Below are 23,835 nucleotides of genomic sequence, written 5' to 3' on the forward strand. Positions count from 1 at the left end.
AGACAACACAGCTTTTTTTTAAAAACATACCTCTGTCCTACCAGAATTGCTGGAGTGTTGATCGAGCTGCAGTCACTTTTGGCCAGCACGTCCATCCGAGCCAATGTCCGCAGGCTTTCGGATGATTTGGACCAGTGGACGTCGATCCGGCAGACATTCAACCCTGCGAATGGTACAGTCTTTCAACTGATTTCAAAATTGTTCAAGGTATTTTCGAGGGTCCTACAAAAATCTCAAGCCCAACAGAGTGGTGAACTCCTTCGTTGCACAAGCTCAACCAATCCTCAGCCAGTCCTGTGATAAAGCAGAGCGAAAATGTACGTATAATAAGCACCTCAAATATGAACCGTCTCAAAATATGCAAATCAATCAGATGAACAAATTATATTAAAAGTGAATCTGACTCAGGTGGAGGATGATGAAGCAAGAGAGCATTATCAGGCAGCGAGTTGACGAGCTGAACTCGTCTGAGACTTAAATCATTGGCAAATGGAATACATTGACATTGTAAAAGTAATTATTACCTTAACCAAGGCGTATCGTAAGCTACAAGATAATACCGACAATAACAAAGCAGTACTCTAGACATGATTAGAGAGTGAGTGAGAGAGAAAGAGCAAGAGGGAATGACAGAGAGGTTGTGCCCCAATATTCCCATGGGTTGGGATGGAAAGACAGTCTAGCTAGACCTCACCACAGCAGGACAGAGAATAATATATAAATATATACATACATACATACAGCTCCGGAAAAAATTAAGAGACCACTGCAACTTTTTCTTTCCTTTCCAAAAAAGTTGAAAATGAAAATTTTGCGTGAAGAACAGACGGGTTAAATTTGAAGCGGTCTCTTAATTTTACCCCTTCTGTTCCTCACTCAAAACCTTCCTTTTCGACTTTTGTGGAAAGGAAAAAATAAGTTGCAGTGGTCTCAAAATGTTTTCCCGGGGCTGTATATGAGATTTCACAAAAGTTTTTTAAATGGATGTTTGTGACCAAAGCATTAATGTAAAATGCTTTGGTCACAACCAATCAGATTTCAGACCGAGTGAAGGTGTATACAACCACAACACTGTTTTACAGAGCAGAGCTTTGGTGAAATGGGTGATGGCAAAACCCTCACAGAGGGGACTGAAATCCTGAGACATCCGGTTACATTGATAAGAGTCAAGTCGGGGCCACCAGTACACCTGTAGTTTCTGTTCTACACACAAAGGACCATATTAATAAATGAATAAAAGCCCTAAGCCAAACCCTGAATCTCATAAATAATAAAGCTTTTACAGCCACTGACTAATGGTTCAGCAGTAATTGGAACAGTATAATACTTTACCAAACTGACAATCACTTTGCCGTGGATTTGACCATGGTCCTCTATCAGCGAGAGTAGCCCATTCAACAGGGTGACAGTTTCGAGGATTTGTTATTCGCCGAGATCCTTCAAAAACAATGACGGCTGATTATTTATGGTCTAATTTGCTGTGTGTTCTGGCAGATCGTTTATCTTTATAAGTTGCTACTTTGCATTAGGCTCATTTAGCCTGATGATATTTAGATTTTTAAAAGGCACCTAATTTGCAAATAGGCAAAAGGGGGGCCCAGGCCATTGTTGATACTCACACAAACACTGCACCGAAAACTGCATTTGCATTTTGGGGTCGCAGGCTTGTAATATACAAGATTAAATCCATCAGAGATCTGAGCGGCGGCTTAATTAACGGGATACGCCGTCTGAGGCGAGACGGCGAAAGGTCATTAACGCAAGCGAGAGGCAGAAGGATATCAAAGGGACAGGGATGGCAAAGGTGATTGTGTTGTGCTTCTCACTGGAGATGATTAAAAGTGTGGCGGGGGGGGGGGCAGGGGGGGGGGTGACGACGACGACCACTCCAATATCGCTGAGCAACCACGTTCAGTCACAGGACATGTCATGGTTCGACCTAAAGAGGCTTGTTGTCCGTCCAGTGGTAATATTGGAGGTGTTAGTATTTAGTTTCAGAGTATAACAATATGTATAGTTTGATTATCTCTACTTTGAATCACCATGAACATCAATTCCATGTCATCGTAGATATACCATTCCATAGATGTATTCTTTTTTTACCATATTGCAATTTAATGTCTAGCTTATGTCAAAATGTCCTAAGCTTTGCCGAAATAATTGGGAACACAGAATGTTTTTCAAAAGCAGATAACAACATGTTCTATTAAAGACACTAAACTGAACCATGCAGATAGCTGAACAACGCGCTTTAAAGTGCTGTGATGTAAATTGGCTTGTGATCTGCACCCAGACGTTCTCACTGGAAGAGGGGAGGATTGTATTCAACAGTCGATTGGTTTTGATGTTGTCCTTTCGATCACGAGTATCAGTGGGCAGATAATCAGCGCAGAATAGCTGCTTAACTGAGTGATACATGTTTAGCAACTATGTGCCAGCTTCCATTAAAGCAGTTTAACCGTGTGACCCTCCCTCACTTTTATCTACATTTATTATAACATTCATCTGGAGAAAACAATACCTTTTTAACCCTGATTCATCAATGCCCTCCAAAGTGATAAGTTCAAAAGGAAAACAAAGCAAACCATTTAGGGAAATTCTACTGCGCCTATTTACTTACATCTTTGGATTATGTCAACAACAACATCATAAAGAAACACATCACATCAAATCATTCAGAAATATCTCCTAATCTTTTGTATTTACCACTTTTAGGGAGTACATTCAATTCAGTCTTAAAAAAAACTGCGTTTTCATCCCAGAGACATTATAATGTAAAAGCACGTGGCTTGTTCTCTCTCTCCAACATCATGTTTAGGTAAGCCCATTCCTCTGAAAAGTATCCTGACTGACAATGAAACGTTCACTGCATATCTGAAGGAGAACTTGTCCGTGCCACAGACGGTCACAGACAGTCTCATGACCTCGCATATACGCCTGAATGAGGTGAGTCACCATAATGCCACACGCGCATGCTAACCAGGTGCGGAATTGTTTGGAAACAACAAAGCCCTCTTAACTAAGACTGTATTGTATGCTTTACTCTCAACCACCCTCCCAGCAAAGATTGTCGCACCCCTGCGGGGCTGGAGACAGTTAAGAAATGCCTTGTTCAAAGCTCAATTGTTGGAGCTTTTAAGTGGGATAACAGACTGGCAGTCAGCCACTCGCTTCACTTTATAGCCGTAGATTCACACCAGTGACTCTCTGACTGGAGGTCCACTGCAACCTGTAAGCTATATCCAAAATGTATTGCAAGTGTGTGTAGCAAAATCCCATTGGTTTTAGACCAGCATAAACACACCTGGTTAAAACAAATCAACAAATCCCCAAGCCCATGATTAGTTAAATTAGTGTTTTGGCGCTAAGCGACACAAATGTCACACCTTGGGGTCCCCGCAGGAATCCATTGAGAAACATTACTCTACCTGAACGGGACCTTTGCATTGATGTTTGGGTGAAATGCAGTTGCCGTAGCTATAAAACTAGCTCCTTCACATGCTCCATATTGCTAAAGTCATATCATTTAAGGCCCAGGAAGACAATTACAGCATGTTTGCCAGGGACGAATGAGATGGCAGCAGTGAACACAGAGACATCATCTTCAGGACCACACCAACTTAGCAGTATTTGTTGGGTTGTACACAATGTTTTAAGTCATTTTTCCTACACCCTGAAAAATATCCTTGATGTCTTATTTTATTATTTTATTTTTCAAATACATGGTGGTTGTGCCTTCAAATAAAATCCCAGCCCATCCAACCGGCTGGCTCCTTAGTTAATCACACAGAAAGGACCATGGAACTCCTGGGAAAATGAAGGGGTTTTCCTCATGATCAATAACTCTGGAGAAATGGCAATAACATGGAGATACGTAGGTCCTTCTTCCCAATACGGAGTTCCTAACCAATAAATAAAATTCCCAGTTCCTCCCTATAAAATTATCATGTGTAGTATTTATTGAGGTACCTAAATTCACCCATGCAGAACTCAAAGATCTAGTGACCCATCATTCGGCATATCAGACAATGCAACTATTGTATTCATCCCAGCAACCTAAACCTCCAGATGCTGTAACAGGAGGCTCCTGTTTCTAAAACCGCTGGTTTAGTCATTTAAATCTATGCCTCATAATAGACCACGTGGACTCTTATGTTTGGTTTGGTTTCGTAACAACGTCAAATATTTTGAATTGCTTAGCGGATGTCAAAGTAAGCATGTTCAGAAAACAACCCCTATCTACACAACAATATGGTGGCGAATCTTGGTTGTCATGGGTGCACAAAGTTCATGGTAGTATTTTGATTTTTTTTTTTTAAATAAGTACATGGAGAGATTTCTAAAAACATTGGAATCATCTCTTGAATCATTTCTTAAGTACAATATAATGTCCCACAAGTTGGAAAATTACAAGGTAACTCATTATCTTATTTGGTGGCTCTGTGTCGCCTTTTCCCAAATAAGAATTTGTTCTCAAACAGTTAACATGATAAAAAGTGAAATGAAGTGCATACAAAAAACCATCAGGTAGTAGAGAACTGAACCAGATTTCTGTTACTTCTACTACTTCTGACACTCATCCTGTTCACCAGATAACAGGCCTTTCTACCCAAGACAACCTGAAGAACAGCCTTTGCAATGGAACAACTCTTGATAGATATGTGGAGTTCACCAGCGTCTCTGACAAAGAAGCTTTTCAGAATGTCAGCTGCTCAATTACAGTACAAAAGATGAGACAAACCAGGGACGTTTTCCTGCAAAACCTGGACATGCGAAATATTCCCACCAGTGTAAGTACAGTAGCTGGAATTAGACCAACTTTCAGTTTAGGCAGCATTTGCCATAATCACTCTTCAGTCTGTTGTAACCAAGTTGGATTCAGTTTTGTAAAATGTGTTTAATCATGGTGCTTTTTATCTGTGTACAGGTCCTTTAAATCATTATTCATATGAACAATCACAATATGGCAGAAATTGAAAATGGTATAAAAAAAACTAAACTGAAGTTTTACATGGTTGGGTTACCAGATGATATATATATATTTTTTAAATAGACTGCACTCCGCACAAGTCTAGTTTCTAAAAATAGGACCAGTAGCAGGTGTATTGAGAGAAACTGTAATCTATGTTTTCTCATATGCCGAACACATTCAGCATGTGTTTATTCTCGACACAGTCTCTGCTATACAGAACAGAAAACTCATAATAATCTCACAATTGTACGTAGGCTTTACAGAAACAATGCTGATAGCACAGTGTAATTGTGAGACAAAAACACCACCGCTTTCAATCCATCCACAAAATACAAACACCAGTGAAACTCCAAATGTTTAAGTTAGAAACAAATTAATATGAACTATTTCAAATAATTGTTTAAGATATTTTCTGAAGTCTTGAGATTCAGACTAATACACGCTATATGGAAAGACTCAATAGACCCTCCGGGACACATCACGGTCTTGGGTCTTGCTATGTGAACAAGCTTAACATTCCATCTAAAAGGTAAGCAACGTATTGTTGCTGTGAAAATGTGCATAATGAGGACATGCTAGAAAAGGTAATACACTTTGAAACAAATGTCCTAATGATTTATATTTATGACCATCTCTATAGCCTTTATATGCATGTGATTTTCAAAGGGTTTCTACATTATGCACCATAGCAGTGAAACCTTATTCTACTTTCAAAGATTTGTTTTTGTTTGTCGTCAGGACATAGTTCTGAAAAATCTGAATGAAATAGTAAAATAATGCATGATATTGCCAATTTAATACAATTTAATAAGTTTATTAAAGGCTTACACCTTGTAAAAAATACTTTTGCATTTTAATTCCATCATGAAGTACGTGTTCCTGAGGGAGTGTATTGGACCATTAGATGGCCAACAGACTACTGTACTTTCAGTGTGAAGAACCATCTAACATCAAGTTGAAGAGTTGTAAAGTTTTCCTTTTAAACCGTCAAGAGTCACCTGAGAACCTGAATTGTCAGCAGCACATTTCTATTAATTATGGAACCGTATATGCTAGGAACATTTCTGCTACAGTCGAAATCTGAGATTCTGCAAAAAAAGAATGACACATGGTACATCTTCTTATGTGAATCACAGCTGGGAATATCCAACCTCAAACACAGAGCGAATTTGGCCCCTCTAGTCTATCAACGTGCCAGCGTGTCAGCTGCATGTTTCTGTCAGTTGTTGCAGAACGATATATGCTAGAAACATACTTTTTTCATCAAGTGAAAAATTTGATTCTGAGAAACTGGTGCTCATACCAGCTGTGAGCACAAAAGATAAACAAACCAAAAGATTAGCTAGTAACTGACAATGTTTTCCCTCTGGCACTACTGTTTGAAAACGAAGGCCTACCACCTATGTGTTTAATGGAAGTGAAGTCTGTTTCAAATTGCAGGTATTAAACATTATACTGTATCTTGAGAAGCTGTCCAGTGGACATTGCTATTAACTATTGTTTTGCCACATTTTAGGTGCCTTTGATCTATTGCCGTAGGCCTATGTTATTTGTGGGAAAACACTGGCATTTTAGTCATATCTGACAGTGTCATCCACAGCAACTTACAGTTAGTGCTCACATTTTCAGTAAGATGGAACAACCATTCAACTCATGCAACATTTATTGGGTTGGGGGGGCGGTTCAAGTACAACAAAGCACAGGCGCACTACTGCTCTTTTCTTTTGAACTTATAGTGGACGAAAGCTAAACAATGGACTGAACTGGATGTGTAATCATTTTGTAATAGCTGTACTGTAGACTTGGAAATCCTTTCTTATTATAATTTTCTCCTGTCTTTTAATTACGCAATCTGGCATCTCATTGTATCTAATGCATAGGTTCAGACTTTAATATGGCACCAAACAGAGCATCTTAAGGTCAAAACTGTCAAAGAAATTCAGCGTGTTAACCTGCTTTGTTTATTGCTCCTTTTGAAATATGTGAGTTTCTGTCTCAATATGTTGACATGTTGGTATAACTACGGATGCAGATGGAAAATGTTTTACTTTGATCCAAGGTGAGATGCATTTTTGCAATTGCACCTGAGCTTGTTGCTCTAGTAAATTAGCCTCTGTAAAAGATACTGTACTAACTTATGTAACCACGCAGTGTTTAGCTTTTGATATTAATAGGTACACTCTCACAATACAAAAACTCAAAACACCATGATTTTGTGATGAAACCACTCGGCCGAAATCTGGTGTTTGAAAGGTGCAGAATCCAAACCCACGTATGAGTGTTATGATACAAAGAGTGTATCAACACAGTAGAGCTACTTTGAAACACAGAAAATGGTTGTTCAAACTGAATTATTGGGAAATGCTATTAAGAGTAGATTATATGGATACAGAAGAAAGCACTTACACACCAAAAATTGTCTGTCATAATCAAATGGTAAAATATTAATGGTTGCTAATGGTTTATAGCGGTATATTGATTGATGCCAAGAGCCTAAGATTTTTTAAATTCATACACCGATATATATATATATATATATATATATATATATATGTACTGTATTTTTATCAAATGTAAGCATATTTTATGACTATTCTTTCACACAATATTATAAGCATGTTTCAAGTAATAATATACAAACATTGTGTTAGGATTAAGCAGCCGCTTGCATTGAGGTACCGGATTAATCAAGTAATTACTGCATTAGGATGAATGGATATGAAAACAGTCAAGCTATATTATGTGGAATTATATGAATTATGGTGGACGAACTGGGTATATCAGCCAAATGATCAGATACATGAATACATTTTAAAAATCGAACACAAACACCAAAATAGTGTGTGAGAGCTCATCCCGGAGTAGTGGAATATTTCTCAAGATTGTTTTTTAATGCGCCAATGTTAGGGTTTGGAATCCTTTAAGTTGGGGAAGCTGGTTTTAGTGTTGAAGGCACTCCATTTAAGAGCATGTCCATTTAAAGGAACCTTTTTAGCTGAAGAGCACAGCACCAAAAAACAAAAGGTCAATATAAATTGAAGTTTTTTTTCCCTCTATGCTTCTCCCTTCCTTAGTCTCCAGTGACCAAAGTAAATTAAAATAATTTGATTTGTTTGAGTAAATCTTGATATTTTCTGCACTTTGGTAAAACCTCATTTTTCAGTAGAGGCAACAAAAGAGTGCACCCTCCCTCCAATTTTATCTTTGAGAAAATGTATGGGACAGCATAAGCAATAAATAAGTGATAAGGCAAGAAGTTCATGGAGGGGAAAAAAGCCATTTGAAACACTTAAGCCCAGAGGCATTTTCAGTCATTGAAGAGAAAGCCAGACAAGATTTAGCAAAATGGAGGATCAGAAAACACTCACATTCTCTGAGAGCTTGGAGTTCGGTGAAAATGGCGATAACAAAAACATAAAGAAAAGGACTTAAGAAAGGGAGACAGACAGACAGGGCTAATCGAGACAACGTCGAGTGGTACTTGGTGATATGGAAATTTCAACAACAAAAAATATATTGCAGAGAGCAAAATGGATAGTGAGGTCATAGGAGGCTTTGGACAAGGAGTAACTGATGCGCACATGAGTCAAGGTGCTCAATACAGTATCTTAGAGATTTATGACAACTAAATGCTTTGAACTTAGAAGAATGTAGTTTAAAAGAAAAATGCCATCCCCAGAGAGCAAAATGGATTTGTCACTGGCATGGGATACATACAGCTCAGGAAAAAATTAAGAGACCAGTGCACCTTTTTCTTTCCTTTCCAAAAATTTTGAGAAGGAAGGTTTTGAGTGAGGAACAGAAGGGTTCATATTAAGATATTTTTTTTCCAGAGCTGTACAGAAGGAACATCCATGAGTTGGTTGCCCAGTGGTGGAACTGCATAGAGGAATAGAAATGATCATATTAAAACTTTATCCTAAGGTAATAATAGGTTGTAATTAACTTTCCAAGTAATTATTTTTATTATATAAGTTTAAGATTTGAAAGTAGGAATTGAAAAGTTTTTACTAAAACATGACAAGTGCGAATTATAATTATTAATAAATCAAATCAAAATAATAAAATCTAATTAAAAAAAGAAATGTAAACATCTCTTTTTGGCCTGGATGTGTAATATGTTGTTTACATGTGCATAATATATAAGTAGAAACCTTGTCATTTAGTTGATATTGAAATTCCAGCTTTGAAAGCAAGTATTTTTTTATGATATGGGGAACCTTTTGGCACATAAATGACATAGTAATAAAATATTTTGGATCCATTTTGGCTCAAGGGCACCTTTTACAATCATTGCCCAAAAATCAGGGAATGCATCTTAAGGGCATTAATCTTAAAAATACAGCTGTTATTCCCATATGCACATGTAATGGGCTACTTACAGTTTAAACTCTGAAAGGCTAATAATCTTCTACAGATACACCTCATCCATTGCTTCAAAGGTCACTGCCATAGTGAATTTTATTATATGCAGTCCAAAAATGTTATATGTAATTAAAATGTTTGTAGCACCACTCCATGTTTTTGACTCTCATAGAAAACATATGCAGCTGTTGTAATGAAGAGAAAACACAGAAAACATTATACAGTTTACCAAATGGCTCTCAGACGTCGAGGCGTCCCAAAAGTCTCCCTATTTAGTCTAATACAATACAGCCCAAGATCTCTCTTTTTCTGCCCATTGACTACTTAGCTGCGATTTCAAGCCCTTTCACCCAAAATTGCCTGAGTGAGATGCCCATGCTTTTCCAATCAGTGGGTCTTAGGCTTCCTGTGTATTTCTGCCCAGGGTAAAATTGAACCGAAATTAATGTACTCAGAACTCAATAAAGGCAGCCACAATTGCCAGGCTAAACAGGGATTCCAGTGACACCTCCTTGAATTCTTAAACGCTCTGGGTCTTATACTATTCAGAAATACGACAGGGGAACAGCATTCTCCTTTTTTATCACATGCGCAGGCACAAGCACGCACTCGCTTGCGTGCACAAACACAGAGAGAGAGAGAGAGAGAGAGAGAGAGAGAGACTATCACCTTCCTCTGTATGTATTTGAGTTATATTGTTTTGTTCTGAGAAGGTCAACATGGACACATTTTAGCATACTCATTGCACATGGAAATGATAGTGCTTTAAAAGACAAGGCTAGAGTCTTCCTTGGGCTATTGTGTATTAGCAGTCATGTGGTATGGCTATATTATATACATCCACAAACTGTATGCATCCACTTAAAACTATGAGTACAATTGCTAGGACTAAGGAATTATGTTGGATTTGACATTGTTTGGTCGGCATCTAAGCAAAAGCTTCTTGCACCTAATAATTTTGAGTGGACACTTGGAAATATGCAGTGTCTACAGCAGGTTTTCCCTCTAATGTAACATTACCTATAATTTATATACTGTAGTGCTGCATTCCCTGTATCATCAAGGTTTCTTTTAAACTGAGAGGATATGGGAATTGAATAATGCAATATAGAGATACTCTCTGTCAACCGCATTTTGTTGCACAAACCAGGTTTTTGAGGTCAATTCTGATGTGTTAAAATGAAGTATTCTGCAACTTCATGTTAGATAGTTCCTCTTCATTAAAGTGTTCTGTTGGGTAGAATAAGCAGTAAAACATATTTTTTTTTCTTTCACTAGCAAATATACATATACTGCAAGCGTCAGCTATTTTGCTGGATAAAATGTAGGGGTGAAACAGCCACGTGTTTGCAATAATACAACACTACATTCTCCTTGGAAATCATTGCCACCCACTAGAGTAGCACAATATGTACAGCAATCATTTTAACTAGGCTCCTTGTCTCCACAATAAAAAAGATTAACAACAGACTTGCATGTTTGTGAAATACGGTAAAAACAAATGATTGACAATGCCAATATTTGTTTAAATATTCATACCCGAAAATAGCGTCATCAGATGTCCTGTACACCTTCTAATATGACACATACTGTATATCTAATGCTATCTAATAATGCTGCACATTTCTAGAAAGTTCCTGATTTCAACTTTCTGCTAAGAAATGACTTTTGCATACAAACTTAAATTTGTACGTAGCAGAAATCTTATAAAAACATTACATTTGAATGGAATATTTGTATTTCTTTTTCCTATTGAATATATGTGTGTGAATAGGGCTAGGATTCTAAATAGTAGCAATCAAATTATTAAATGAAGATTTCACCTTTCTCATAACTGAACATTGGCTAAATATCATGGTGAAAGTTAACAGAGATCATCCAAGCTAAATCATCGTTTTTTCCTCATGTTTAGTTACTGTTGGCGTTGAATCCGGCAGGGTCATCTGAATTAGCAGCAAAAACGACAAAGGACGCACTTCCTGTGATTAAAGAGGTTTGTTTGGTCGTTATGAACCATCGGTAAAGAAAGCTGGCCAAAATGGAAATCCAATGCCATTAGCCACAGTCACAACTTGAATTACTTATTTCATGTGTATCTATATATAGCTCCAAATATTCTAATTGTCGGATGTTATTGTTTTGTGTCTTCCTCCAACGACACACCAATACAGCTGACAAAGTTACAGAACTCAATGCTGTTCAAGGCCTCATATATGCTGGACTTTAAAGGGGATGCCTTTGGTAGTCTGAACAAGCTACTATGCGGGACAGTACCAGACTCCAACTCCACGAACACCACCCTGAAGTTCCCTTCTTCTGGAGCCAGCAATAAGTCACTGGACAGGAGCAGTAATTCCAGTAAGTATTGTTTCATTCTGCATTGAGTAACAGTGATAATGAAGCCATATTTATAATATTGTGAATTAGGTTGTTCGAGCCCTTAATGGCAAAATCAGACTGGCAATACATCGTTTGCAGGATTCAATTCTCGCTGGGAACTATATGGATCCCATTGAGCTGTGGGTCCATATAGTTACAAGCATCAACAACAGTTACTGTAAATGTTATATGCAGCTTTTACATGAACTATGTACATTATTAGTAAAAGACTCAAAGGGCCTACCTCTTTGTGGTTCCCACTTTTCCTTCAGGGTTAATTATGTCATACCATATGCAGGAGTGCCAACTGTCAATTTCTTTTAGGTAATATGTTGTGCAACTTCAATCAAATAACACTGAATGACCAAGACTGAGCTTCTTTATTTGTCAAAGGCAACTAGGTAGATCTTGCTGGCAGACTTTGCTGCCTGGTTGTTTGTTAGCTTGACCTGACACCTAAAATAAGAGGAATCCAACCTTTAATTGACACACAATTGCTAACAATAAGTTATTCAAATTGCTTTAAACTATTTTGTAAGATGGCCTAGGACTTTGTTCCGTACTTTAATATATACAGTATCAAGTGATTGTGTCTAGAGAAACAGAGAAAGAGACATATAGTTCCAAAATAAATCCTTAAATGTAGGCCTAAACACATCAATGTAGCCAAGACAGAGAAGCAAATGCCACATATTTGATTTAATCAGACACAATGACACCTCTCAGCAGTGCTCATAGACGGGCGCCTAACCCACAATGCAGTATGTAAACGACAAATCTTTCAAACAGGGTCCTATATCAGTCACTGACTGTTTCGGTCCAGTCACCTTGCATTCTTTTGTATCCTGTTTATTATAGGCCTATAGCCCAAAACACAATGGAGGTAGGTGGATACCTGGGATCTGGCAAGGCGCCTGTAGTCTCCCCATCTCTGTCCATGGTGCTGTAATGACACCATGTCTGAAAAGCTGCCTGTTGAGGCTTTCTGTGACTTCATGTAGCCTATAATGTATACACACACACACACACACACAAGTGTTGCTGGCCTATTTGGTCGTCCATTTCTCTATTAAGCTCTAACATTTCGGAAATCTATACACATGCTGGCTGGCAGCAAACATGTAATCACTTCTTCAGTAATTTAATTTGAAATTCAAATACTGCAGCCTGCGTTAGTCCCCCGCCCGCACGGAGAGAACATGCGTACAGTGAATTAAACCAGTCTGAAGCCAAATAATACAGTCAATCCCCTGTCAAAATCCAGTTTACCACTGATGTAACTATTCCGCTCACCCTGTTTGTATTTATTTATTTACATTTACAAATATATTTTTTAAAAGATTGCCTTACGAAGATGACCTTAGTAGTCAGCCATGAAACAGCTTGACATCATCATGTTCTATTTTAAATAGCAACGTTCTTTATTTTTTTTTATTTGAATGAAATGTTTCAGAGTCACATGAACCCAACCGTGTACGCTAAAAATAAGTCACATTTCCTGAAAGAAAAAAATCTGTGGAACACAATAGTTGGTCTTCGCTGTTGGAGTTACATTCAAAATTATTTAGTCTTTAGAGTGTTTTATATAGACATAAAAAAACTGAATGTTTAGCTATTGGAGCTGCCAACTCTCAAATATGCTCAGTGATCTCTGGAACCCAATGGAGTTTGTTCCACCAGACAACTTTCATAATCTTTGCTTTTGGAAAATATTATTTGAGATGCAAGATTTAAACTACAAAACAAACTTTCTGAAATGTTTTTGGGGATTTTTATTTATTTTTTATCCTAAGATTCGTCTTACTTTTGGTGTCATTGTCAAGGAGGCAGGACAAAGGCACAGAGTTGAAGGGAAACAGCCTTTTAATGTTCTTTTTCACAAAACTGAACAGAAAACAACAAAAGAAGAGGCCGACCATGAACCGAGAACAAACACAAAAAATTAACCACAAATCAAAAGACCAAAACAGCAACTTAAATAGGCTCCCAAATTAGAGGCAACGCGGGTCAGCTACCTCTAATTGGAGACAATCAGAACAGCAGTGCAGAGATGCCTGGAGGCACCTCAGCGGTCAGTCCCTGACTGTGGCCCCCAGGCACATGGAGATGCCTAGAGGCCCCCTGCCAGGACCTGACACTTAGTTGTGTCTATAGGCTCATGCTGTCATAACTTAAAGTAAGTCATTATTTACTTCTGTCCCAGCCTGGATTTAGGGTTGTACAAAACTGTAAACCTCTATGGCAAAAGCTGGATTGCAAGCACATACTTCCTGTGGAAAAACAAGACAAAGATGGTCACGTACCAGACTCGTGGACGAAAGAAAAACTGTAATAACAGGCATTCCATATCCTCTACAATATATGGTGGAGTGGTTGTTATGCTTTAGGCATGTATGACTGCCACTGGAAATGGCTCAGTTGTCTTCACTGATGGTTTAACTATTGACGGTAGGAGCAAGATGAATTCAGATGAGTACAGTGCCTCTGAAGTTATTGCACAGTGCTTCATCATTCCGCAGGACAATAAGCCCAAACAATGCACAAGCTTCCAAGGCGTTTTTCACAGCAAAAAAGTGGAACGTTCTTGTTCTTGATGGGCCAAGCAATGGGAAAAGGATATGTGGCCAAGTATTAAATATGGCTACCTGATGTTACTGTACATACACATGGTAACCACAGTTCATTTGTCCGAATAACTTTTGTGCCCTAAAAAAGTGGGGTAATGAACAGAGAACCTGCTGTGCGCAAACAGCCTATGTACCTCTGAAGTTCAATCAATCAATCAAATCTGTTTATAAAGCCCTTTTTACATCAGCAGTTGTCACAAAGTGCTTTTACAAAACACCTGGCCTTAAAACCCAAGGAGCAAACAACAGTAGTGTTGAATTTCAGTGGCTAGGAAAAACTCCCTAAGAAGGCCCGAAATGTATGAAGATACCTAGAGAGGACCCAGGCTCAGAGGGGTGACCAGTCCTCTTCTGGCTGTGCCGGTTGAACATATTAAGAGTAACAATTTTAATAATTAATAAATGTGGGCTGAGTCCAGAGTCTATTTAAACTTAGTCCAGGTCGGAAGCATGACCAGATGGACAAGGACAGGGACAACACAGGGGAGGGGGAGGTGTCAGCACAGTGGCAGCTGAAATCATCAGGTATCTTCTTGATCTGCAACACAACCAGGAGGACTTTGGACAGGGACAGCAACGGGTCTTTCAAGCCAAGTACTCCTCAGGTGTGGGCCAGGACCTCATGTCCTGGCCTCATAATATAGCAGCATAAGACCTTGGGGCTGAGACAGTGGGGTCCAGTGACAGTTCACTGTATATCCAGCATAATGTGAATCACATTAGGCAATCGTGTTCAGAAATTCCATTTGTGTATGGTTCAATCCTGTTATCAATGCAGCGTTGTCCTGAAGAATAGGCTGCAATACACTTCGCCTAATGACAAGAACAGAAGTTAGGACAACAGTTACCTGCTCAGCATGCAGCCCATTTCTGGTGTCTCTATTTGGAAACAATAGTCACAACTTTAAAGGCAGCAGGGCCCTTGTGTGTTTCGCTGGACAGACCGACATATGCTAACATATATGTCGATTTCTTTAAGGAGCGCAGAATTTAGGTATTGAAAATACCTGAGATGTCTGAAATGTGTCCGGCTCGAAGATAGCCTATCAACACGTTTTTTCACAGTGCCAAGTTCCTCATTACACAAAATGTGTTTGTCCCTGTGCTTACCACCGAGCACAATTTCTCAAGTGTAATGTCTTTAGAATTGTACTAATTAGGGGTTGTGCTATCCTGTTCATTAATTGCCTATTCGTTTGAGGATCCACAGAAAAAGAAATAGAGATTTTAATAAGCTTGGCTCTTCCCGGAATAAAGCTACACCCTAAAGTGGATTTGTGTGCTGGTGCCACTACAAATTAGTTAAACAATGCAGCAGCCATTTCAAATAAGTGCAGACACCTCTGTCGGCATGCTAATAGCTTTCCTTGCTTATTTGTATTATTATGTACAGTAAATGGGTATGGGTAAGAACATGTCTCTTTAGACTATACAATACACCTCTCATTTTCAAGGCTCCTAGTATACTCTGAGAAGATAAAAAGAAGCAACCATCAAGGGCTAGACAAGATAATAAATTGTGATAACCCAAAATGAATTAATGAAGGCATTAGCCGCCATGTTATAGAGTAATTGCAGAAAATAACAGTGTAGTAAATAGCTTTCCTTAACAGAATTTTTGTTTCAAAGATGGCCTCCTACAAAGGATAATTGAGATAAGCCCTTTGGATCGATCTTTTACACCCCCCACTGTGCTGGGAGATTATATGTCAGTTCATTTATGGAATAAAATGTGTGTGTGCTGTTTTTGTTGTGGTTGATTCTTGTTTGGACTCCAGGTAGAGATGTACAGGCATCAGACAATGGCGTCCTAATATAATATGAAATACTAAATGTTTTATAAAAATGTGGCTGAATGGTACAGAAGTACATTTTCATTTAGCTGGAGGCGGTTAATATATTTGTTAAAACAGTTTTGTACATCGAGGCTTCTTCTGTAAACGTCCATGTGCAGTACCAGTCAAAAGTTTGGACACACTTACAAATGGGTGTGTCCAAACCTTTGACCGGTACTTTGGTTGCAGTAGAGTTTGTTCAGGTTTGTGTGCATGTGACTGTGTTTCTATTTGTGTGGGGGACTGCAAGAAACTGCATGTAACAGAAGGAGGGATTAGTGTCCATCCATCACATGATACGTTTTTGAATGACTGACACAATACATATTTGAATTCAATCTGATTGAATGGTGTGTGTTAGCTCAATTATGTGTGTGTGTGTTTTTGGGTACATGTCCATAGTAACGTGTACTTGTGTGTGTGTGTGTCCAGAGTAATGCAGGCCTGTGTGTGTCAGCGAGTCTTGTTTCTGTGCCGTGTCGAGTTGATCCACTCTCCCGGGTACAACTCAAATTGATTAAATTTGCCAGGTAAGATGAGGGGCTGACTTGAGACTCCAAGCAATTACTTGGCTGCAGCTCCCTGTGTAAAATATGGATTCGGTTCGTCATCGCCGCCATTGTGTGATAAATCAGACTCCTTCTGTCAGAATGGGATGGCGCATCGCAGTCCTTGTCTGGATAAATATTCATTCCCGACGTCTGCGTGGTCAGGGGAAACAGCTGGTCGAAAGTGAACGTGGCCAATAGCCCGACATGGAGTTGACCCGGAGCGCCTGAGAAGGAACGGCTGCAAGGCAAAAGGCTAACGTTTATCATACACCCCGCACTGAAATCGGCCACCAAAACCTGTGTGGGCAGCTGGGAAGGAAGCACTGCGCTAGTTGTGTAAGTCGTTTTGGATCGGGAAGACGAGACGCGTACAGACGTACATGCACCTGAGCCCAGGCAGATGGATGGGGAAACTGACACACATAGACACAGACACACACACGTCCAGGCAGAAACACAAACCCACGGAGACACGCGGGCAGAGAGTGAGACCCGTATAACAGGCGAACAAATGAAGACAGTCAGGAACGACGGATGGATGTTGGGTCGGATGGATGGACAGATGGACCGATGGATGGTGGGATGGATGACATACCGCCGGGGCTGTTTGGTTCTGGTCCGGCATTGTTCAAAAACATCAGCGTTTCGTCTCCACCCCGTAGTGAATTGTTCTCACCGAGAGCCACAGGTCTGACTCAGACTCAGATCAGACAAGTATGGAAACCAGAAGTGTTTTGGCCCTACGGAGCAGACAAAGGGAAGTTGAAAGACGGACAGATGGGCAGACGGACAGGCAAATGGCAGGGAAGGAAAGCTAGCAGTCAGCCTTCGGTGAATCCAAGAAGACAGACCCACACTGAGAGACGCTGGAAGGAACACGTCCTCACTGCCCCAAGAAGACAGACCCACACCGAGAGATGCTGGAAGGAACAGGTCCTCACTGCCCCAAGAAGACAGACCCACACTGAGAGATGCTGGACGGAACACGTCCTCACTGCCCCAAGAAGACGGACCAACACCGAGAGATGCTGGACGGAACACGTCCTCACTGCCCCAAGAAGACAGACCCACACCGAGAGATGCTGGAAGGAACACGTCCTCACTGCCCCAAGAAGACAGACCCACACCGAGAGATGCTGGAAGGAACACGTCCTCACTGCCCTAAGAAGACAGACCCACACCGAGAGATGCTGGAAGGAACACGTCCTCACTGCCCTAAGAAGACAGACCCACACCGAGAGATGCTGGACGGAACAAGTCCTCACTGCCCCAAGAAGACAGACCCACACCGAGAGATGCTGGACGGAACACGTCCTCACTGCCCCAAGAAGACAGACCCACACCGAGAGATGCTGGACGGAACAAGTCCTCACTGCCCCAAGAAGACAGACCAACACTGAGAGATGCTGGACGGAACACGTCCTCACTGCCCCAAGAAGACAGACCCACACCGAGAGATGCTGGACGGAACACATCCTCACTGCCCCAAGAAGCGAACAAACGAAGGCACATCCCCTTTCTTAGTGCTGTTCTATCAGATCAACGTCCAGCTGTAACCTACGCAACGCGTCAACCAGCCTGGCAGTATTCACACTGGCAGATTGGAAACATTAATGACGGTCCCACAGCAACTGAGCTTATTGACTTTTTGTGGCTTGCAAGTTGAGATTCTCTGTCTCCAGCCTTTTATGTGTTCTGATCGGCTAGACTACTGTACTAACACCTTACACCCTTCCTCAGCTTTTCCTCAGCCGCTGTGTTGTTGGGTCTTTCAAGTGTCACCATTGCAAAATAAATCCCACCCATAGTGAACAATGCAAATGTGACCGGTTTGTGTCGTATCGTCCACTATTTTTATTCTTAAGCATTTGAAAACTCGTTTTTTTCCTTCTTCATTTCAGCAGCGGTGTGTGGGTTTGTTTTGATTTTCAAGCTGATTTCCGTAGATTGTAATTGTGTTATCATTCGTTGTGTTGGATGATAACCCCTAACCCGGGCATTGAGATTTGTCTCTCTGTCTTATCCCAAGTAGCAAACTATTCCCTAATAGAGTCTCCTTTGACCCGAATCTCATATGGCTCGGCTCAAAAGTTGTCCACTTAGCAATAGTGGGTGATTTGGGATGCTTCCTTAATATTATGTTTTTAACCCTGACTTAATAACTGAGTGAGGTTATTTCGTTTCCCCGGAGTATTTCGGTGGAATGATAATTCTTTAAATCATGCTCTATACATTCAAAGCACTTTATTTTAACAGCATATTAATTTGCTGGATTAGGTCAGGTTTTAAGAGACAAAACGCTGGATGTTAATGGAACATGTGAAGGGGATTAGGTTTGGAGTCCCGCGTGGGGACTCGCTTGGGCCAGTTATCTTTTTACTGTACTTTACATTAAATCTACCTGCACTTGTAAATTGTTTTTATATAGGTTACTATCTACTGGTGGCCCATAACAACAAACTCCTCAGTAGAGGAGATCCTTAGCTCAAAGTTAGAATCGTTTTCAGATCTTGTACCCAAATTTTGGTTCTAGCTGGCAAACAGATGGGAATAGTTGACACGTCATACACCCCATAAAATAATAACAGCAACATGTGATACTGTTGCTTTTCACCATTAATCTGTTAAGGCAAGAAAGAGACACTTTTCAAGTTTCCACAAGGATTCATACTATTTCATTCAATGACCGAGCAACAAATGCGTAACTATAGAATGTACCTGCAATGATTTAATGTGGCAATGTTGTTATAAGTCGGGAACCCCAACAGAAGTAATTATCTTACATTCCTTTTAATGTATGTACTCTTTTTTTTAATGCATTTTATTACTGGTAAAAAACGTCAGTCAATCAACCCTAACAAAACAAACAAGTGCACTTTTGAAGATAACCTTGACGGTGAAACATAGATAATACCCGATGTCAAGATAACTACATTTATTATCCCCAAGAAATGATTTGTTTATCTTCCGTAGTACTGAGTGGTTTGGCTCATCCAGACAAACGTGCAAACCTGTTGTCTGTTGCCTCCCTGATCAGGTGCCTTCTGCAAAGCTTTGATTGACACACTCGAGGGAACGCCTGGGCTTCGGGTTGTCTGGAGCACTTTCAGGCCTCTGATCAAGGGGAAGGTGCTCTACACACCAGACACACCTGCCACTAGAATACTGGTCAAAGAGGTGAGTAAAAGTAAAACAGAATCTCATGTCGTAAGCACATCAGTTCAGGTTCCGGACCGAAAAAAGAAAAGAGAGGGAAGTAAAATGCCTGTCTGCAAGGGGTCGGTGTTAATTAGAATGGAAGTTGGTCAAAGAAATGATGTCCCGTTGCTAAGCAGGTCCCGCTCCCTCCACTGTCTGATTGCTCCAGACAGGTTCGCATCAGTGGTCCTCTGCTTAGCGGGTAGCACTCCCTTCACTGTCTGATTGCTTCACTCAGGGTTCACAACAGTGGTCCTCTGCTTAGCCACACACGTGACCATCCTGCTTAGAGTCTCGACCCCTCAGGAGTACGGTTCAGACAGTTTCATGGAGATGTTCGTTTCTGTAGTACACACGGTGAAACAGGAGTGTTTCGCTGTGTGACTGTTTCTTAAATGGACAAACCTGTATTGTGTAAGGGACGTTACGTGAGTTTCTGTGTAGAACGTCTGGAGTCAGTAAACTATTTTCCATTGTGTCTAATTGTGTATTTTCACTACAAATAATACCAATTATAAATACAAGAGGTGGTATTTATATTTACTGGCAAATAAAATTGCCATGATATAGTCTACAATCCCCTTTTCCAGAAAACATCAACGATAGAGTCAGTGTGAGGATATACAGTACAGGATCAGGGGAGATGGAGAATCATGTTTTTTTCATGATGTTTCTCCTGACATTAGCATCATTTTGATAACTGAATAAACAAAACAAACAAACGACGAGAAGCCGTGGGAAATTGGATGTGGAGAATATTGAGTGAGATAATGACTGAGTAGATCCATCGACTTCACAGCAAGCGGCATGGTCTTGGCATAGGGGACTGTCTTTACACTTGGTTCAGCCTGATTGTTTACATCTCAGTGCTCGGGAGTAAATAACCCTGCTTACATTAGTCTCATCAGGGGTAAGAATCAGATGAGACTCTCTGGGGGGATAGGTGAAAATATGAAGACGCAACGTGTTCTCAAGGTCGGATTGACTGCAAAATAAATTAGGCGTCACAGTGGGAATGCGTTGAAATGGAGGAACAGTGCTAGAGATGGCATTCTTCCTGTTTTAATCATCACAGTGTATCTCTTTAACATGTTTCAGGCAAACCGCACATTCAGCACGCTGGCCACGCTGAAAGAGCTGGCGGAAGCTTGGGAAGTTTTCGAACCAAGGGTTTGGAACTACTTTCAAAATGGCCACCAAGTCAATACACTGCGGGTAAGATTTATGAACCCTTCAGCAGAGAAATGGACCCCAGATGTAGTACATGTCAGATGTTGGAATAGGCTTGGTGAGTGACTTGTCTTACATGACTTTCACCATTTCTTATCTATGGTAATTAGGGTATGTCTAATGATAATGTGAGGTAATTAAAACAACAGTTGGTTTTAGCTGTCAAAGTGATTATTAATCGGTTGCACACTTTGCCACAATATAATTTTGAAAATTATTTTTAGGACTCATAATTCTTCACAATGCAACCTCTGTATCAGCTGATGAAAGATTTGATATACCTAAAGTGCAATACTGTGGCAGTAAAATATATGAAGGCCAATAGAGTAGTAGGAAAACCTTTTCTCATAATGTGAGCTTGTCCAATTGATTGTCGTAAAACTGAATTTGAAATGTTAGCATTGCTAGCTATGTTACACCAACTTTGCTATTACAACATTCCGGTAATGTTGACGGGATGTTAATTACCGCAAAGTTGTTTGTATTTTAAATCTTTGTCTACTTTTGCAAGATCATGGCATTTCCAAGCCCCTGTAATGAAATGTTCATGAAGCGGTCATTCAAAGTCATTGTCCCCCCATTCTAATTCTGACCTCAGCTGCATTGACTACCAAATGTTGATAACAGAGGTGCCATCCATAAATAATAGATATTCAATGTAAATCGATTGTGGTTGTTTATATTATTTGAAATGACATACATCACATATCCCAGCCTTCCATGTTGATGTTAAAAAGTGTCCAGGAGCAAGAAATAAACATGCTCTGGGAATAATTACCCATGTTGGCGAGCATATTGTTCTTCTTTATATATATGAGAGAGAGAGAGAGAGATAAAAAAAATTGATATAAGAATATACACGTAAAAAAGTAATTATGGATAAGTGCTGGATAATTTTCATCTGGGCAGTCAGGCAAAGGGATTAGCTTGGAATGGAGAGATGGAGAGCTCACACACCTTCCCAGCACCCCTCTCCCTTTTCTCTTCCCTTGAAGCTGACATTACTCCTGTGTCACCTGAAATGAGCTTATGGACAGGGGAGAGCGGAGCCCAGCGCTCCATATAGCCAGGGTATTCATTACCCTAGCCCTAACCTTTACACAAATGGTCCCAGCAATTCTCCTTTGTCTTCATTTTCTCCCTCCAAGCAGCGGGCCAGACTCTCCTCAGAACGGGCACCTCCAGGTGGCATGTAATCTTCTCTAGAGGTCTCTCAAGGTTTTAGAAACTTTCTGTGTTGATGGCGGCAATTAGAGCATGGTTGTTTTATCAGCCAACCTGATGAGATGAAGTACCTTTAATCCAGTTCATATCAGTGTGTATTGGACAGGTCTAAACAATATAGTGATGATTCTGCCTTTCCTGTCAAGACGAGGGCTGGGCGTAGACGCTATAGGTTTGGTTACAATGATTCAGGCCTCTCAGATCTAAACAAGTGCCAATAGAGAATAGTAAAGGTGCATTGATATGGCCCTTCATTTGCAAAAATTTAATTGTCTGAGTTACATTGATGTTAAAAGTGTTACCCATGTTATCTGCTGTAGCTTTCCTGGATGTATTCTTTCCAACTTCTGGGCTTATATGAGAAATACATACAAAACCTAGCAAAATAAATGCAGGGTACTTGTTGGCCAGTGGGAAAGCCCCGTTGAACATATGTAATGAGACAAAGCTTTAAGCTCTGAGGAAGGCATTGGATTCCACATACTGTACTTACTTATGTCACCAAGACACAGACACAATGTCTTATGGGAGATAATTCTGAAAGAGTAGGGATTAACCAAATGGGGTGAAAAAATATATTTGTCTGTGTATTGCATCAATGTTAAGGCTGGTCATGAGAAACTCTACTCTAAGTCAGAATCTGTTATAGTGTTCTAGGAATGGAGGAATATGTTGATAAAAACAACATGTTATGAAATTGCTATCAAATAGGCTGGAGAAAAACAATACAAATTCTTCAAAGATTTGGGAAACATTCTTGTCTTTCCTGAAAGGTACACAAACACTATTGCTGTGGGTGATATTTCAAATTCTGTCTATGATCTATTGTCCGAATGTGAGGTACAGTATAGTAACTGTTGTAATCAGATTACAGACAAAGTCAGGTGATATGTTTGTGGGGGAATCTTTTGGGAACTTCACCACTGAAGACGTGGTCAAACCAACCCTGTGTGCAATTACATTGTATTTGTTATTATGATACATTTCCCTTTCTGTATTGTTTAGTTTTTTGTGTTTGTTTTTTAGTTGTTGTGGACCATTGGGCGCATACAGAAGTTGTTTTGTGTGAAAAAAAAACAACATCAAACAAATACATTGATATACGAATACTATGTATATATACTTCACTATTTTCCACATTGTAGAATAAAAGTGTAGACATAAAAAATATGAAATAAAACATATCATGTAGTAACCTACAAAAGTGCATTCTCACAACCAGCTTCATGAGGTAGTCACCTGGAATGCAATTATATGCATTTTCATTTGTTTAACACTTTTTTGGTTACTGCTTGATTCCATAGGTGTTATTTCATAGTTTGGATGTCTTTGGTAACTCTGCAATGTGGAAAAAAGTAAAAATAAAAAAAGTACCCTTGACTGAGTCGGTGTGTCCAAACATTTGACTGGTATTGAAAATATGATGCAATAGGCCTAAAAAGTATTACACAAAC

The 23,835-nt window shown here is 39.8% G+C and overlaps 1 protein-coding gene across 3 annotated transcripts in view; it reads left to right on the forward strand.

Moving 5' to 3' along the window:
* The window catches only part of LOC105020625 (phospholipid-transporting ATPase ABCA1), a 175,916-nt gene that overhangs the window by 30,329 nt on the left and 121,752 nt on the right, over positions 1-23,835 (forward strand). For all 3 annotated transcript variants that reach the window (XM_020043474.2, XM_010887801.3, XM_010887800.3), the window contains 7 exons: positions 45-172; positions 2,819-2,946; positions 4,593-4,790; positions 11,250-11,330; positions 11,509-11,695; positions 19,767-19,906; positions 21,026-21,142. In XM_020043474.2, coding sequence (XP_019899033.2) covers positions 45-172; positions 2,819-2,946; positions 4,593-4,790; positions 11,250-11,330; positions 11,509-11,695; positions 19,767-19,906; positions 21,026-21,142 — 979 coding nt within the window. The remainder of the gene's footprint in view (positions 1-44; positions 173-2,818; positions 2,947-4,592; positions 4,791-11,249; positions 11,331-11,508; positions 11,696-19,766; positions 19,907-21,025; positions 21,143-23,835) is intronic.

This window comes from Esox lucius, chromosome 24, assembly GCF_011004845.1.
Source record: "Esox lucius isolate fEsoLuc1 chromosome 24, fEsoLuc1.pri, whole genome shotgun sequence".
NCBI lineage: Eukaryota > Metazoa > Chordata > Actinopteri > Esociformes > Esocidae > Esox > Esox lucius.